A 16,421-nucleotide genomic window follows, 5' to 3' on the forward strand; every position below is an offset into this window, starting at 1 on the left:
GGAGCCTGCTCCCCCACCCCACTCCCGCCTGCCTCTCTGCCTACTTGTGATCTCTGTCTGTCAAATAAATAAATAAAGTCTAAAAAAATTTTAATTTAATTTTTAAAAAATCCTTCCCTCACCACCACTCCCACAGGCTTCTTTTGGACGCCCCAGAACTCCTCTCCCTTAGTTTGGCTGGCTGCCCTTCTCTCTCATCACCTTTCTTCTGATCTCGATCCCCAAAGTCTAAAAGGTCTGGGAAGGAAAAGGAACAGAGCAAGTTGGCAGCTTCAGTATATCAATAACGTTCTATCCCAGCACTTATGTGGGACATATATTCGTGAGGCGAATGTTGTTCTGACCACCTTGTAGAAGAGGAAGCCAGCCCACCGAGGCTTGCCAGGAAGGTGGTGCAGGCCGGTCTCCACTGACACGTGTGTTCTATCCATTCTGCTGCGGTGGGCCAGAATCAAGGGCACAGACCCCACATCTGCTTCAGCCAGCCATCTCCCGTGAGGAGCCGACTGCCTGTGTCCCGGGACCCACCAGCAGTCCTTGGCCCCCAGCAGAATGTCCACAAAGGATTTGAGGTAAACTGGACAAGCCAGCCGACTCTCTGGGCTGGGTTTCTGTGGTAACAACACATCATTCAGCTTCTCTTCCCAATGCCTGAGTCCAGGGAAGGAACAAGTGAGACTCATTTTCCCACAATATACAAAATATGTATGTAAAATTTGCAATTGTTTGAACTGCATCTTCTCAGATTGTAAAATTTCAGTCACAATTCTATTTGTTTTCACAAAGTTGTTTGTTTGCTTATCAGGGTTTAGGTGTGAGAGAATCTGTTATCTTTTCTTACTGCTTCCAGATAATCTACCTGCAAACATTTTGCTCACAGTCCACCCCCGGCCTGAAAAATAAGAAAATATTACTAGGTTTCAAGGAGACTGAGGAAGCTTTATTTTCTATCTTCAGTCTTACAAAATTCCAGGATGAGGGGCTCACGTTATGTAAAGTGTGACTTGACTTTTGACTAGAATCATATAGTCTCAATACTTCAGCCCTGGTGATCTTGTGCTGACTAGAAGCCCTCATTGTCAAAAACGTGTTTTCTCTTATTATAAATAATAGCTGTCATTTACCAGGTGCATTAATTTACTTAATCCTCACAAAATCCCTTGAGGCCAGTTTTACAGAGGGAAAAACAAAGGATCAGAGAAGAGAGGTAACTTATTTAAGTAAACAGCATAGCGAGGATTCAAATGCTGTCCTGACTGACTGTTAAGCCTGAAATAAAATTGCAGTCTGTTGGAAAACTTCTCCACATGTGGCTCTAAAGGTGGGGACCAGAAGGAACAGACTCTTGGTGGAAGCTCTGAGAGCTGGCTTTGAGAGGAACTGAGGACTTCCTGTACCCTGGTGGGGCCCTAGGGGGCAGAGTTGGCACTCTGGGCCTCCTTCCCAAAAGCCTTTGCAGCATCCTAGTTAGAGGAGCATTTCCCTGGGTGGAGTTAGGACAAGATGCCTCAGCCCTGGTGAGTGCCCCTGGAGGGGGCGGCCAGACTTCCTGGCCCCTGGGCCCTCACCTGTCTCTGTAACTGGACCTGGGCGGGGGGAGCCCCAGGTTGGCTGTGAGAGGTGCTGCTGTTGGGTGGGAGGCTGAGAAGGGTCTCTGGTGTGGAGCTGAGGATCCCAGAGGAGCTGCTGTTCTACCCTTTCTTCCTTCTGTTCCTGCTCTCCTGTCCTCCCCTTCTTGTCCCCCACCCCCACCTGTTCTGGTTGTGTGCCTCCCTCTGAGCTCCTGTGTCTCTCTGCCTCCTCCAGTAGTTCTGTGTCTCCCTCCTCCTCACGGCCTAGTGTCACAGCAAAACTCATCAATGGAGGTGTGGCAGGGCTTGTTGGGGTCACATGTGTGTTCCCCATCGACTTGGCCAAGACACGGCTGCAGAACCAGCATGGAAAAGACATCTACAAAGGAATGTAGGTATTGGTGAGGGGAATGGAGTGAGTAGGGAAAGGGGGCCTCCTGGGGAGGGATATGGGGACTCATTCCTTCCAGTCTCTTTATTTAGGGAGTTCCGTGCATTGTGGAGTGGAGTGGAGTGGGGGTGTGCCCAGCAGGATTAGGGCACCTTATTAGGGGAAGGGGGCTAACAGAGCAGCTTCTAGCTCCCCACTGACTTCCTTTTCTGGCTTCTGCTTCTAGGATAGACTGCCTGATGAAAACTGCCAGGGCTGACGGCTTCTTGGGGATGTACCGAGGTGGGCTTATCATGCACCCCTGGGGGAGGCCTGGCTTGGGCCAAATGAGAACAGAGTGCACAGCCCAGGGCCCCAGACCCTGTGGCTTTAGAGAACATTTCTGCCCAGCGAGCTCTGGAGGGTGGCGGGGTGGGGGTAGGGGTGGCCTGGGCTGCCAGGTGATCCTAAGCCACATTTGCTTTTCACAAATGTTCCTTGGTGGAGACAGAGGCAGTTATGGTAAGGTTTGGGGCAGGGGTGGGGGTTTACCAGTGAGCACACTGAGGAGCCTAGGAGCCCCAGTTTCCCTCCAGGCACCACTGCTGTCTCACTGTGTGATGCTGGAAGCAAGTGGTCTCCCCGACCCCTCCGCCTCCATTCAGGGCTGTCAGGGCATCAGCTACTGAAAGCAGAAGGGGAAAAGGCTGATGGGGAAGAGATGGAAAGGATTTTGAGTTCCTAATAGGGTGTTACTGGGTACCTTTTCCCTGATACAAGCCCTTGCTGCCCCTGTCCGCTGCAGTGACCCTACCTAGGGCCGCATCACCATGATTAGGGCTTGGAAAATGGATGCAGATTTGGTGTTAAGAAGGTGCTGATATTGTAGTACCCCTAAGAAATAAAATTAAAACTGATGTGACTCAACAAAGGGACTGGGCTAGTAAAGCACACTTTATGGAAAGTGACCCTTGTTCCCTAGAACCTTATTACTGGGGCTTGATTTGGGGAGCTGTTCATTTATCATCGAAATGGGCAGCACTCTCAAGGATGAAAACAACTTCCTAATAACTGCACAGATGAGCCCATAAAGGAAACACATGTATCCAAAAGGGAAATGTGGAGGGAAGAGGGTCAAAGTCAGGAGATAAAAAAAACTGTCATGTTTCTATAAAATAGACAGAGGAACCCTCTTCAACATCCTCCCCAACAAAACCCCAATTGTTCCCAGAAACCTGCCTGGCTAGGTGTGATAGTAGGTTGTCTATACGAGTGACAGACTCAGAGGATTATGACTTTTTTTTTTAAGTAATTTATTTTTAAGTAATCTCTACACGCAACATGGGTCTCGAACTCACAACCCTGAGATCAAGCATCACATGCTCCACTGACTGCGCCAGCCAGGCACCCCAAGATGTCTTCCCTTGGAGATGGCCTTAGCTTGTCCTTATTTTTACTTCCAGGAGCTGCAGTGAACTTAACCTTGGTCACTCCAGAGAAGGCCATCAAGCTGGCTGCCAATGACTTCTTCCGGCAGCTGCTAATGGAGGATGGGTATGGCCAGGTGGGGGGCTGTGGGGTGGAAATCCTTCACTGCATGTTTATATTTTGGGGGGACGGTAACGGAAAGGCACATATCAGTTATCTGTTTGCTTGATGCGAGTACGTGCACACAAATGGCGGAAATTTAGTGTATGTTTTGGCAAGTGGGAAAATTAAAGGAGGGCTTGCCTGGGTGGTTCACTCAGTTCAGTTAGCTGAAGTGTCTGCCTTCAGCTCAGGTCATGATCCCAGGGTCCTGGGATCAAGCCCCACATTGGACTCCCTGCTCCATAATTCCTCTGCTTCTGCCTACTGTTCCCCCTGTGTGCGTTCTCTTTCTCTCTCTCTCTCTCTGTCAAGTAAATAAATAAAATCTTAAAAAAAAAAAAAAAGGAAAGTGAAAGGAGAAAATGAGCTAGTGTAATTCGAAAGTTCTAGATGATAGACCATTGTAGACTATACATATATTCATCAGCTAGTTGATGAACATTTTTTCCTTTTTTATTGAGCTATAACTGCAGTACAACTCTGTAAGTTTGCACCCCATACACTGTATAATCATATACTACATTATAATGTGTATACATTAAATACACTGTATAATGCTTTGATAGACATATACTGTGAAATGTTGACTACAGTAAGTTTGGTTACCATCCATTACTTCCTATAGTTACCAAAAAAAGTTGGTTTTTTCCCTGAAGATGAGAACTTTTAGGATGTGTCCCTTAGCCACTGTCAAGCACACCATAGGGCTGGTTAACTACAGGTCGTCTTGCTGCGTCACATCCCTGTACTTCTTAGCTCGTAACTGCAAGTTTGTGCCTATGGCGCGCCTTCACCTTCCTGTCCTCTGATAGCCACAAATCAGATCTCTTTTTTTTCTGAGTTTGAATTTTTAAAAATGTATTTATTTATTGAAAGAGAGAGAGAGAACAAGTGGGGAGAGGGACAGAGGGAGGACAAGCAGCCTCCCTGCTGAATGGGGAGCCCAATGTGGGGCTTGATCCCAGGACCCTGAAGACATGACCTGAGCCAAAGTCAGAGGCTCAACCAACTTTTTTTAGATTCCACACATCAGAGAGACCACTCAGTGTTTTTCTGTGTCTGACTTATTTCATTTAGCATAATGTCCTTGAAGTCCATCCATGTCTCAAATGGCAGCTTTGCCTTTTAATACTGTATTGTATATACAGTAATTGTATATACAATGGAGTATATACAACACAATATAGTAATACAGTAATACTGTATTGTATATACACTACATTTTCTGTATCCATCTGTCCACAAACACACAGGTTTTTTCCAAATTTTGGCTGTTGTGAACGGTAGTGCAGCGGAAGTGGGAGTGCAGCTAGCTCGCCAATGCAGTGATTCATAGTGATGCATCTACCTGCCAGATGTATACCCAGAAATGAAATCACTGAGCAATTCTTTTTGTAATTTTTTGAGGAACCACCATACTGTTTCCCATAGTGGCTCTACCAGCTTGCATTCCCACTGACAGTGCACAGGCTTCCCCTATGCCATATCCTTGCCAGCAGTTATCTTTTTTTTTTTTTTTAAGCCCTGGTCCGGTATTTTAAAAAAAGGCAGCGGGGCGCCTGGGTGGCTCAGATGGTTAAGAGAGTGAAAGTGAATGATCACACAGGCACCCAGGCGCGCCCCCCCCCCTTTTTTTAAAGATGTGTTTGTTTATTTGAGAGAGAGAGACACAGCAGTGTGTAGGGGAGAGACAGAGAGGGAAAGAGATACTCTTCAGCAGACTCCCAAGTGACCTTGAGATCATGAACTGAGCCGAAATCAAGAATCAGGTACTTCAAAAACTGCGCTACCCAGGTGCCCCTTATCATATGTCTTTTTGATGTTAGCTATTCTAACAGGTGTGAGGTGATACCTCATTGTGGTTTTGATGTGCATTTCCCTGACCATTGGTGATGTTGAGCATCTTTTTATATACCTGTTGGACAGTTGAATATTTTTCTAATTTTTTAACGATTATTTATTTTTATTTTTTTATTATCAAGTTGCATGAGTTCTTTATATATTTGGGTATTATCCCCCTGTCCGATATGTGATGTACAAGTATTTTTTTCCCATTCCATAGGCTGTCTTTTCATTTTGTTGATGGTTTCCTTCACTCTGCATGAGCTCCCAAGGGTTGAAATGGCTGCGCTAGTCTGTTTTTGTTCGTGTTCTTGTGCTTTAGGTGACCCACATTAATGAGCTTTCCCCTGTGTTTTCTTCTAGGAGTTTTATGATTTCAGGTCTTACATTAAGCCTTTAATTCATTTTGAGTTAATTTTGGTGAGTGGTGTAAGAGAGAGGTCCAGTTTCATTCTTTTACGTGAGAGTATCTGATTTTTGTCAACACAATCTATTGAGAATGTCATTTCTCACCGAGTACTCTTGGCTTCCTTGGCCACTGGATATGCAAGACTGTATTTCTGGGGTTTCAGTTCTTTTTTTAATTTAATTTAATTTATTCATTTGACAGACGGAGATCACAAGTAGGCAGAGAAGCAGGCAAAGAGAGAGGAGGAAGCAGACTCCCTGACGAACAGAGAGCCTGATGCAGGGCTCGATCCCAGAACCCTGGGATCATGACCTGAGCCGAAGGAAGAGCCTTTAAACCCACTAAGCCACCCAGGCGCCCCTGGGTTTTCAGTTCCGTTCCATTGATCTATGTGTCTGTTATTATGCTGATGAATTTTTTAAAATGAACCCCCTGGGCTTGGGTGGCTCAGTGGGTTAAAGTCTCTGCCCTCAGCTCAGGTCATGGTCCTGGGGTCTTGGGATCGAGCCCTGCGTCGGGCTCTCTGCTCAGCTGGGAGCCTGCTTCCTCCTCTCTCTCTCTCTGCCTGCCTCTCAGCCTGCTTGTGATCTCTGTCCGTCAAATGAATACATTTTTTTAAAATGTTTTAAAAATCTTTAAAAATGAACCCCCAGGGGCACCTGAGTGGCTCAGTGGGTTAAAGCCTCTGCCTTTGGCTCAGGTCATGATCCCGGGGTCCTGGGATCGAGCCCCGCATCGGGCTCTCTGCTCAGCAAGGAGCCTGCTTCCTCCTCTCTCTCTGCCTGCCTCTCTGCCTACTTGTGATCTCTGTCTGTCAAATAAATAAATAAAATCTTTTTTAAAAAATTAAAAAAAAAAATGAACCCCTAAACACTTTCTAGTACTATCTAGTACTTTCTAGTACTATCACCACTACCCTGATGATATTGTTTCAGGGACTGGGGACAATCACATCCATGCAATGGGTAGTTTCAGTGCACTCATTTTAACCTCTGTGCAGGTGCTACCTCCCTGGCAGCCCGTTTTAAATTTAGTTTCATGTTTTAAGGAGACTGTCTTCAAGGGCCAGGTGATGATTTACCCAGCTGGGTGAGTGGCAGCTGATCAGAACAAGGCTGAGTACCACGCACAGAAAATCTCATCTACCGAGGGCCTCGGGCAGATGGGCCAGGATGGGTGGCCGGGCTGGCCTGTCACTGAAGGAGCCTGACTCATGGTCCCACAGGATGCAGCGGAATCTGAAGATGGAGATGCTAGCTGGATGCGGAGCTGGAATATGCCAGGTGGTGGTTACCTGTCCCATGGAAATGCTCAAGATTCAGCTGCAAGATGCTGGGCGCTTGGGTGAGGCCTATCCCGATTCCACATGGGATTAGCAAAGGGCTGTGATCAGAATAGATTTCCCCACATTCTGCACTCACTGGCTAGACTGTGTGATTCAATCAGCTTTCCAGGTCAGTAGAAGTCCTTTTTTTTTTTTTTTAAGATTTAAAAATTTTTTTAAGTAACATGGAGCTCAACTCATAACACTGAGATCATCAAGAGTTGCGTGCTCTACTAACTGTCCTGCCCAGGTGCCCCTAGAAGTCTTTAGTTAATGGCTACCATTCTAGATTTCAACACTTCTAATTCTAAAGATTTTATTTATTTATCTGACAGAGACCACAAGTAGGCAGAGAGGCAGAGAGAGGGGAAAGCAGGCTCCCTGTTGAGCAGAGAGCCCAATGCGGGACTCGATCCCAGGATCCTGAGATCATGACCTGAGCAGAAGGAAGATGCTTAACCCACTAAGCCACCCAGGTGCCCCTCAACACTTCTAATTCTAAAACAAACACTAGAACTGAGAAACTTGGTTCAGAAGGTAACCTAATACCTCTTATCAGATCACCATGACCTTTAGGCTTGACTTCCTAAAGATTTTAAGAAGGATCAACAGCCTGATCATAAACACTTCAGTCAGTAGTCCTCATGTTTTGCTCTATTATATTATGCTATAGAAGCTGCTCTTTGGTGGGAAGGCATCAGAAGGAACAAGAGAACCATTCCTATTCTTTCGTTTTCTTGGAAGTGAATTTTGTCCCTTTCCAAGATCCTGGTCCCCTCAAAAATACCAAGTGGTGTAAGTAAGTACCAAAGCATAGATTAAGAACCAGGGGTCGCTGTCCAGCAGAGGGAAGGCCATGCACAGTGGGGCAGGACGGAGGGCTTCTCCTCGGGGTGAACCCCCGTGCCTGGATTAAAGAAGGGGGCATGTGAGCTGCACAGTGTAGCACCTGGTAAGGCCCTCAATAAATGTGGGTGCCCTTCCCCTCCTCAAACCCACTGTGCACACATGCTGTGCTGGATCCAACCAGCTTTCTAGGTTGGAGCAGAGTAGCCTGAAGCTCATGAAACTGCAGCAAGAATAAAGTTTGGATGCTGGAAAGCCCATGTTTTGATCTACAAAGAGGAAAAGCTCTGAAACTCTCAGTTTTCAACTTGGATGAGAGTGTCAGTTTTCCCAAACCACTTCAAGAGAAGGGAAGGACAGGCTAGGAGTGAACGGACAACAGGGAACATCAGGCTCACCAATGAACCTCCTCCTTCAGGCTCCTTGTCTGAGCCTGCACCCGGCTTGCTGCCCTGGGAGCTGAAGTGCAGAGAGTGGTGCCTCAGTGTGAGGTGTCACCTGCTGGCTGTCAGACGAAGCTAGGGCCGGAAACCGATTCCTTGGAGCAAGGGCGCAGAGTCTAGACAAAGCTGCTCCAACGGTAGAATTAAGAAAACAAACGGTCACACAATTTCAGCGCATTGAATCCTTGTGGTCACTGGTGGGACTCACCCACGGCTGAAATGCTGTACTTGCAATGCTCAGGAGAAAACCATTTCCCTTCTATTTCTTAGATGTTGAGCTCATCCAGTTATGGGCTCTGAATTATTCAACTAAAACGAAGAATCAAATTTTATAAAATGGCGAAGGGTGTACAGGCCGTGTTCACCTGATCTTGGAGTACTCGAGGGGGGAGGCACCTTTGGAGGCCTGAGGGAGATAGATTTTGGACCAAAAGAATTTGCTGCTTTATACATGAGGCAGAAGGAAGTGGGACTCTGAGGTCCCAAAGCGCCAGCAGGATGATACTATGTAAATAGGCTCAGAGATGGTTTAGAAATGGAAGCCAGATCTAAAGCACAGCTTTGGCAGGAGGATAAAGAATTGGGGCTGGAGCACATGCTGCTCTAATTCCCTACGGAGAAGGCTGGGCGGGCCCTGGCTCTTGTGAAGTGCCCTGTGCAGCAAGGACGACACATGAGATGACACCGATCTTAGAAAGATTTCCTTGGAGCCAAAAAATGAATGTTCTAAAATGAAGGTAATCCAGGGCACTTGACTGTCTTGGTGGTGGAGTGTGTGACTCTCGACCTCGGCGTCATGAGCTCGAGCCTCACGTTAGATGTAGATATTTTCATTAAAAATAAAATTCGGACTATCCTCAAAACTCCAGTAGGGAAGTGAGCCTCACCTCTGAGCTGTCCCAGGGTGAGGAGGCAGGAGGCACACTCCCTGCTGGGGCCTGGCTTGTGATGGGGTCTGTCCTCTCCCTTTCAGCAGCTCATCGTCAGGGCTCGGCCTCAGCACCAGCACCTTCCTCCTCCAGATCCTACAGTACGGGTTCGGCTTCCACCCACAAGCGCCCGTCCGCCACCCTTATCGCCTGGGAGCTACTCCGCACCCAGGGCCTGGCTGGTCTCTACAAGGGTCTGGGTGCCACTCTCCTCAGGTGAGGCTTTCTTCCTGAACTTGGGACCCAGAAGGGACCCAGGGAGGAGGGAGAGGGCACGGAAGGCCAGCGGGACTGCAGCCCCAATCTGTTGCTGCATTCTTCCTGGAAATTCAAAGCCCAGAGAGCAAACTACCTCCAGGCTTCCTATTTGGAAGCCTGCTTCCTATTTGGAATTCTGCTCAGTTCTCAGTTTGAGGCCCCTTCTCCAGTAACCAGACCGCATGAGTATGAGATGTTCTGTGGCCCACAGGCACCTAAGAATGTCCTATGGACAAAGGACTTCGGATCGTTAATAAGTAAATGGACGGAGACCCCTCATTTTACCTTGCTGGTTGACCAAAATCTTTAGAGTTGATCAGAAGTGTGCCAGGAAAAGGACTAGTTTTCTACCACTGGGCAACAGATATATGAACTTCACCTTCTTGCCCACCCCATCCCCTTAACACGTAGCTTACAGAGCTCCTCACCAACCACTCTCTCAGCTCATGCTTACCTCAGCCTGTCCACGCATTCTCCCAGAGCGTGCTCCCAGTCCCTGCATTTGCGGCCCGGTCCTCGCGGAGCCCTGCAGGTGCTGGGAGGGTGGGGCAGGCAGGGTGACCCTTCGTTCCCCTTCCACCCGCCATCGCTCCACATCATCATGGGGGTCAGGGAAGGAAGAGGTAACTGCGGGCTGGTTTCTGGCCGTCAGCCAGGCCCTGGGCTTAGGGAAAGGCTTCTGCCTGAGCAGCAGGCAGCTCACTGCTCTTGCTCTCCGGCAGAGACATCCCCTTCTCCATCATCTACTTTCCACTGTTCGCCAACCTTAACAACCTCGGGTTCAACGAGAGCACGGGGAAGGCTTCCTTTGCGCATTCCTTCGTGTCAGGCTGTGTTGCAGGTTCTGTAGCCGCCGTCACAGTAACACCTCTGGACGGTAAGTGTGTTGGAGATGGGGGTCTTCAAGGGCTGCCCCACTTTACAAGTTAGCCGCACATTCGTCTAGAGGAGAAGTGGTCATCTACTTTTCGTATATAAACAGCTTCAACCTGAGAACTCTTGGATCACAACCTATGGCCGCCAGCGGAAACTCAGCAAGGGTCTCCTGAGATAAAGTGGAGCCAAGGAGACCTTCACTCCCTTATCCCTGACAAATGCACTCATCCTCTAGGTGCTGATTTCATCAGCTTTTCATCCCCCAGTCGAGTTTTCAAAGCGGAGGCTAAAGACAGGAGTTTAACGGTGTCAGAACATACTTCTCCTATCTTCAGGGCTACTCCCGGCTGCTCTACCACACAGGTGGACCTTTCTATAGTATGAGTAACCTGAAGGATCGTGTCATTCTAATTATTTTATTTCATGAGGCACAAAGAGCAGAGGATCTTCTACTACAGATACACAATGGCAGCACTGGCCGTAGGATTCAGTATTGTGTATGCTGGCTCACTTATAAATGGGAAACCGCTTCATGTTGGCAGGAGGGGGCCAAGAGCCAAATGTTCACTACTTATTTTCACTTTTAGTTTTGAAAACGCGAATCCAAACCCTCAGAAAAGGCCTGGGCGAGGACAGCTACAGCGGGATCACTGACTGTGCCAGGTGAGAAGCCTGCAGCCCTGCAGAGGCTGGGGCTGGGAATGTTCCCCCCCCCACACACACACCCGCCTTGCAGTCTACCTACACCCCACCTAGAGGACAATTTCATCACTGGACTAGGCTGAGCTCTGGCTTTGATACGTGTTCTTTCCCTTCACCTCTCAACAAAATAGAATGTACTGGGAGCTTTCTCCTCCTTTGTACTACATTTCTCCCAGAGTCTAGTTAGACTGAGCGGATTTCCCATGGCCTGGACCCAGCTGCTTTGTAACCGAACTGTGCTCACATGGTGGCTGGGACCAGGCTGCTACACCCAGGGGAACCCGCTGTGGAAAATGACACCTACTCTCCAGGAGATGTACAAACATCAGAGGGGGACCATTCGCAGTGCACACCTGCCCATCAGTTCATGGGGCTCTTCTCTCTCTGCAGGAAACTCTGGATTCAGGAGGGACCATCTGCCCTCATGAAGGGAGCAGGCTGCCGGGCCCTTGTCATAGCCCCTCTCTTTGGGATTGCCCAAGGGGTCTACTTCATTGGTATTGGGGAGCGGATCTTAAAGTGTTTCGAGTAGAGATAGCTGGAGCCCAAGTCCCCTGCTAGACTTCAGCTAGATGGGGATGAGCAAGATGGCCCATCCAGGTTGTATTTTGTCCTCTAACTTGTAGTGCTACCTCAATCTCTGAAGAAACACTCTTATTCTAATAAGCAAGCTGGGTACAGTCCCTTTCTCCCTTCACATCTGCCGCCTTTTCTTTGGGGCTACAACTACCAGCGAGCTCCAGCAGCCCCTAACCACCTACTTTTCAATAAGAGAAACAGGACTCGTGTGGGTTGATTAACTGCAGACCCTTAACACATAATAAAGATAGGAGGGTCCTTTCTACATTTTCCTTTTCTACTTCATACTCAAACTCCATACACTTGAGTCAGTTTGAGGATTTAGAGTTAATTCTGAATTAAATAACTTATGGTTAGTTCTAGCACTGATTTTGGGCAAGGGGAGGATCAGAAGTTCAATGGGACCATGAAAGCCCTCAAAGTCAGCACAGAGTTGGAAACCAAGCAGATCTTTTCAAATCGTGATGGCTGCAGGATTAGGCTGACTAACCAAGCCACAGGGGCCAAGGCAGGGCAGCTGCCCCACCCTCACCCCCACCCTGGCAGGTCCTCCCTCTGGGGTACAGCTCTCCCACCCTGTCCATGGAACATGGTTTTAAATAAAATGGATTCAGATCTCAACTTGTCAGTAGTGGGAGAAGCAGACGGGCTGCAGTGAATGGCTTGCCCTCTATTGTCCCTGTCCATTTCAGAAGTGGGCTACATCCCAGTGAGTACTACAGCAGTCCCTCCACGGGCTCTTCAGATGACTGCTTCGGAGGCTGGGGGATAGCAGCTGCGTCACACTGGGTTTTCGGTCTTGATTCCATCACTGCATAACTGCATCGCCTTGCGGAATGGGTTCGCTGTGACAGTCCCCATGTGCCTTCTTTCCCCAGAGGGCTGCTGCAGAGAGATGCTAGCAACACAGGGGCTTCAGGTCCTCAGTAAACAATGCCAGGAGTTGGCACTTACATTAGTCCCCACCTTGTCTCAAAAGTCACTGACATTAATGAAAAACGATCAGGCTCAGTAGCCGAGTTCTCTACTGGGAGGACTATGTGTGAGTGCGGACTGCAGAGACAGAGCCCAGTTAGACCCCCACCTTTACCCCATTGCAAGGCCCCAGGCAGTTCTTAGTAGTCACAGGGGGAAACCAGAGGAGGAGAGAAAGAAAAGGACCTTTGTGAAAGAATTTAAGACTGACACAGAGTAACCCTTCTCCCCCAGTAAGCCCACAGATGCTTTTCCGACTCTGCCAAAGCTAATAAAACGATTTCCTCAATAAAGCTGTCAAACCCTCCAGAGGACAGGTAATAGTGAACACCTGTGTGTGTGGTATGTCTGAAAGATTTTAAATGGCTGGAAGGAACGCTTCTGGATAAGAGCCTGGTAAAAATGAGCAGGAAGTGCCAGAGGACAGAGAGGGTTAACGGTTTCAAGTAGTGACAGCTATCAACCAGCGACTATAGGGATTAGGAGAATGCTTCCTTTCCAGATACTTTGGGAAGAACTTTTCCCCGCAAATCATAAAACTTGTAGCACCTTGCATAATGAGTCACAATGAAATCCATGTAAATATTTTGTTTTAATAAATAAGACCTACTCACGGCTTAGATTTTAAATCACATTTACAGATGAGGAGCACTTCTAGGCCCAAACAGTTTTACAGTGAAGCTACTATTGCAGGTAGGAATGCATGCTCCCCACGCATCTGCAGCTTAAAGAGCAGAGACTGAATGTCAAAGAACACCACACACTTCACCCTCTAGGCTAGAGAACTGATAGCAGAAGACGAGAGAAGAGCAGAGACCCGGTGAAGCTCCAGTAACCACCATCTGATACCCTCACCTTCATGCTACAAAAGCAAATATAAGTCAAAGCTAAGGAGGAGGTTTCCTGATCATAGTAAGTGAAACTTTCTCATATTAACAATTAGGCCAAGGGCATTAGCTACAGAGAGGATCCACTGATAAATACATAATATTAGAAGAGTAAAGAGGAAGCCACACAGATATCTTGTTTCTTCAAATATCAGAAACTTCCACATGACAGGAAAGCAGTGCATGAACTCCACCTTGCCCGAAGGTTTAGTCCAAAAACTTCCTGTTGGCATTTGCACCAAATAAGGCGCCCCGTACTTCTGGCATCATCTGTGAAGAAAGAAGATCTTTGTAAATAGGTGCTGTCAACTGGAAAATTTGGAAAGCACAGCACTTTTTTTTTTTTTTAAAGGATTTTACTTAGTTTTGAGAGAGTGTGCGTATGTGGGTGGGGGGAGGGGCAGAGAGAAGAGAGAATATCTAGCAAACTCCCCACTGTGCAGCTGAATCCCACCACCCTGAGATCACGAGTTAGACACTTAACCCACTGAGCCACCCAGGTGCCCCAGAGAGGCACATCTTAACTGCAAGTGGCAGGTCAGCGACCCCTACGTGGCTAGGAAGGAGACCACAAAGCTAAGCAGCAAGTCTGTACCTTTCCTTCAGAACCCTTGGTGGGAAACTTACCCGATCACAAATTTGTGATTATGACTGACTGACTGCTTAAGGGACAAAGAAAAAAAACTAAAGGCATTATTGTTTAAGGCTTCTGTTAGCTGTGCTGCAGGGGGAAGAGATGATCCCTTACCTTATAATATTCTGGATCATCTACTTTCTTTCTTTCAGCGAACAGTCACTGACTGCCTAGTATGTGCCAGGCAGAAAACACACAATTCAAGTTTGTGCTGAGGCACTCATTCATTACAGCAACTGAAAAATCCTCAGGATTTAATCTCAAACTTCACAGGCTATGCTGTCCAAAGAGAGACCACTAGCCACGTGTGGCTACTATGCGTCTGAATTTTGCCCAGTGCAACCATGGGACTCAGTTTTTAATTTTCCTTAATTTTACTTCATTCATGTGTGGATAGCGGCTATTCTAATGGTGAATACAGCTTTAGGGTTTAAGTTATCACAAGATGATACTCAAGGTCAAAGCGCTCTCCCCTAATATGAGCTAGCAGCCACAGCAGCAGACTACCGCTGCTGAAAAGAGGCCTAGTGTTCTGAGACACCTGAATTCTTGCTCCCTACAGATTATCTGTACCAACCCGGAAACACCTGAAGAGCCAGCAGCCCTCTGGCAAAGTCCTTTAAACAACATTTACTTTAGTTCCTGCCATTCTTACTGGAGAAAGGACCCCAGGCAGCAGTAAAATTGTGTACATCAGAATCCTAAATAAACAAAACCCTCATTCAATCCCAAATCCACTCTCATGTAAATAGTGTCACCTCAGTAAACGTCGCCTGCCTACTGCCCACTCAAGAAAATGCCACAAAATGTAGAAAGAATGAAAAAGCCCAAATACCAGTGAACGCACATATGTTCTCTGCATCACTTCAAAGTAACAACAGACCAACTAATAAGATGTATTCCCACACTCACCTGCTGAGCTATGAGATCCAGCCGGCTTTCTAGAGTATTGGAAACTTTTATTTTACGATCCCCATTATAGATCTCAACTCCACCAGCTCTACAAAGAACACAGGAAGTAACAATTTTTATAGATTTGAGGAAAACAGACACATGGTACATTTACTTTCTTTCCTGAGAAGAAAGGTGTTTTGTTGCATGGAGTGTGTCTAAATACTGTAAGGGGCCAAAAGACACATGCAAAGAGCTTAAAATTAATTCAGAAAGCTTCTGAGGATTTAGGGTATGGAGGTGGATAATAATGGTCATTTACCAAGTGACTGCTATGTGCCAATCTGATTCTATGTTCTAGCCACCTAAGTTAATTCTAACAGCCCTCCCCAACAAAATGAAATGGGGAAGGATTTTGTCTCAGCTTGCAAATCAATCGCATCCTCATCCGAATATTTCCTAAGACCCAATCCTGCTAATTACCAGGGGTACTGGTAAGGCCATATTCTAACTGTACTATGTATCAGATGAAAGGTACCACTGTAATCTTGTGCCGAACTGGCTCTTAGGGAGTCCTGCCTCTAGCCAAACCTAACTTCTGTTGTTCCTTTCTCCAAAGTTTCTAGTACCTAGAGGCTTAAGGCAGATAAGTCAAATTCTATTACAAGGAGTCCCCGGGGAATGAAATTCTTTCATACATTAGATTTTTGTCAAATATTTTTCTTCTTCTTCCTTTTTTTTTTTTTTTTTTTTAAGACATGGAGGGTTTTTTTTGTTTTTTGTCTTTGGTGTTGTTTTTTTAATAAAGATTTTATTTAGGGTCCTGGGTGGCTCAGTCAGTTAACCCGCTGCCTTTGGCTCAGGTCATGATCCTAGAGTCCTGGGATCCAGCCCCACATCAGGCTCCCTGCTCAGCGGGGAGCCTGCTTCTCCCTCTGCCTGCCACTCCCCCTGTTTGTACCCTCTCTCTAGCAACTAAGTAAATAAAATCTTTTTCTTTTTTTTTCTTTTTTTTTTTTTTTTAAGATTTTGTTTATTTGACAGAGAGACACAGCGAGAGAGGGAACACAAGCAAGGGGAGTGGGAGAGAGAGAAGCAGGCTTCCCGCTGAGCAGGGAGCAAGATGCCTGGCTCAATCCCAGGACTCTGGAACCATGACCTGAGCCGAAGGGAGCTGCTTAAAGACTGACCCACCCCGGCCTCCTATAAAACATTTTAACATGTACAATCTCCTCTCTTTTCCTCACTTCATGAAACAAAAAAGTACCATTTCCATTTAACTAATGATGGAATTC

The 16,421-nt window shown here is 47.0% G+C and overlaps 2 protein-coding genes across 5 annotated transcripts in view; one reads left to right on the forward strand and one right to left on the reverse strand.

Annotated features, from left to right (window-relative positions):
• Positions 1-408: 408 nt before the first annotated feature.
• SLC25A18 (solute carrier family 25 member 18) lies at positions 409-13,803 on the forward strand. 4 transcript variants are annotated; one of them, XM_082738202.1, is made up of 9 exons: positions 409-572; positions 1,807-1,962; positions 2,189-2,244; positions 3,405-3,495; positions 7,008-7,126; positions 9,369-9,540; positions 10,305-10,459; positions 11,046-11,121; positions 12,432-13,803. In XM_082738202.1, the coding sequence occupies exons 1-9, from the start codon at positions 553-555 to the stop codon at positions 12,556-12,558; spliced, it is 972 nt and encodes a 323-aa protein (XP_082594328.1). In that variant the 5' UTR covers positions 409-552; the 3' UTR covers positions 12,559-13,803. The 4 variants fall into 4 exon arrangements, with proteins under 4 accessions (XP_082594328.1, XP_082594327.1, XP_082594326.1 ...); XM_082738201.1 differs by having other exon boundaries at positions 411-572; positions 9,372-9,540; positions 11,551-13,803; XM_082738200.1 differs by having other exon boundaries at positions 411-572; positions 1,810-1,962; positions 11,551-13,803.
• Positions 13,288-16,421, reverse strand: part of ATP6V1E1 (ATPase H+ transporting V1 subunit E1) — a 40,772-nt gene continuing 37,638 nt past the window's right edge. Inside the window, exons 9-10 of the mRNA XM_082738211.1 lie at positions 15,148-15,235; positions 13,288-13,871 (exon numbers count right to left, since the gene is read on the reverse strand). Coding sequence (XP_082594337.1) covers positions 13,809-13,871; positions 15,148-15,235 — 151 coding nt within the window. The 3' untranslated portion in view covers positions 13,288-13,808. The remainder of the gene's footprint in view (positions 13,872-15,147; positions 15,236-16,421) is intronic.

Source organism: Mustela nivalis, assembly GCF_964662115.1.
Source record: "Mustela nivalis genome assembly, chromosome: 7".
NCBI lineage: Eukaryota > Metazoa > Chordata > Mammalia > Carnivora > Mustelidae > Mustela > Mustela nivalis.

Excerpts from the sequence above, each read along its gene's own strand:
- SLC25A18 (XM_082738199.1), top strand. The coding sequence starts at position 553 with ATGTCCACAAAGGATTTGAG. Across the intron at positions 2,245-3,404 it reads CTTCTTGGGGATGTACCGAG|GAGCTGCAGTGAACTTAACC; the intron begins GTGGGCTTATCA and ends TTTTACTTCCAG. Across the intron at positions 10,460-11,045 it reads CACAGTAACACCTCTGGACG|TTTTGAAAACGCGAATCCAA; the intron begins GTAAGTGTGTTG and ends TTTCACTTTTAG.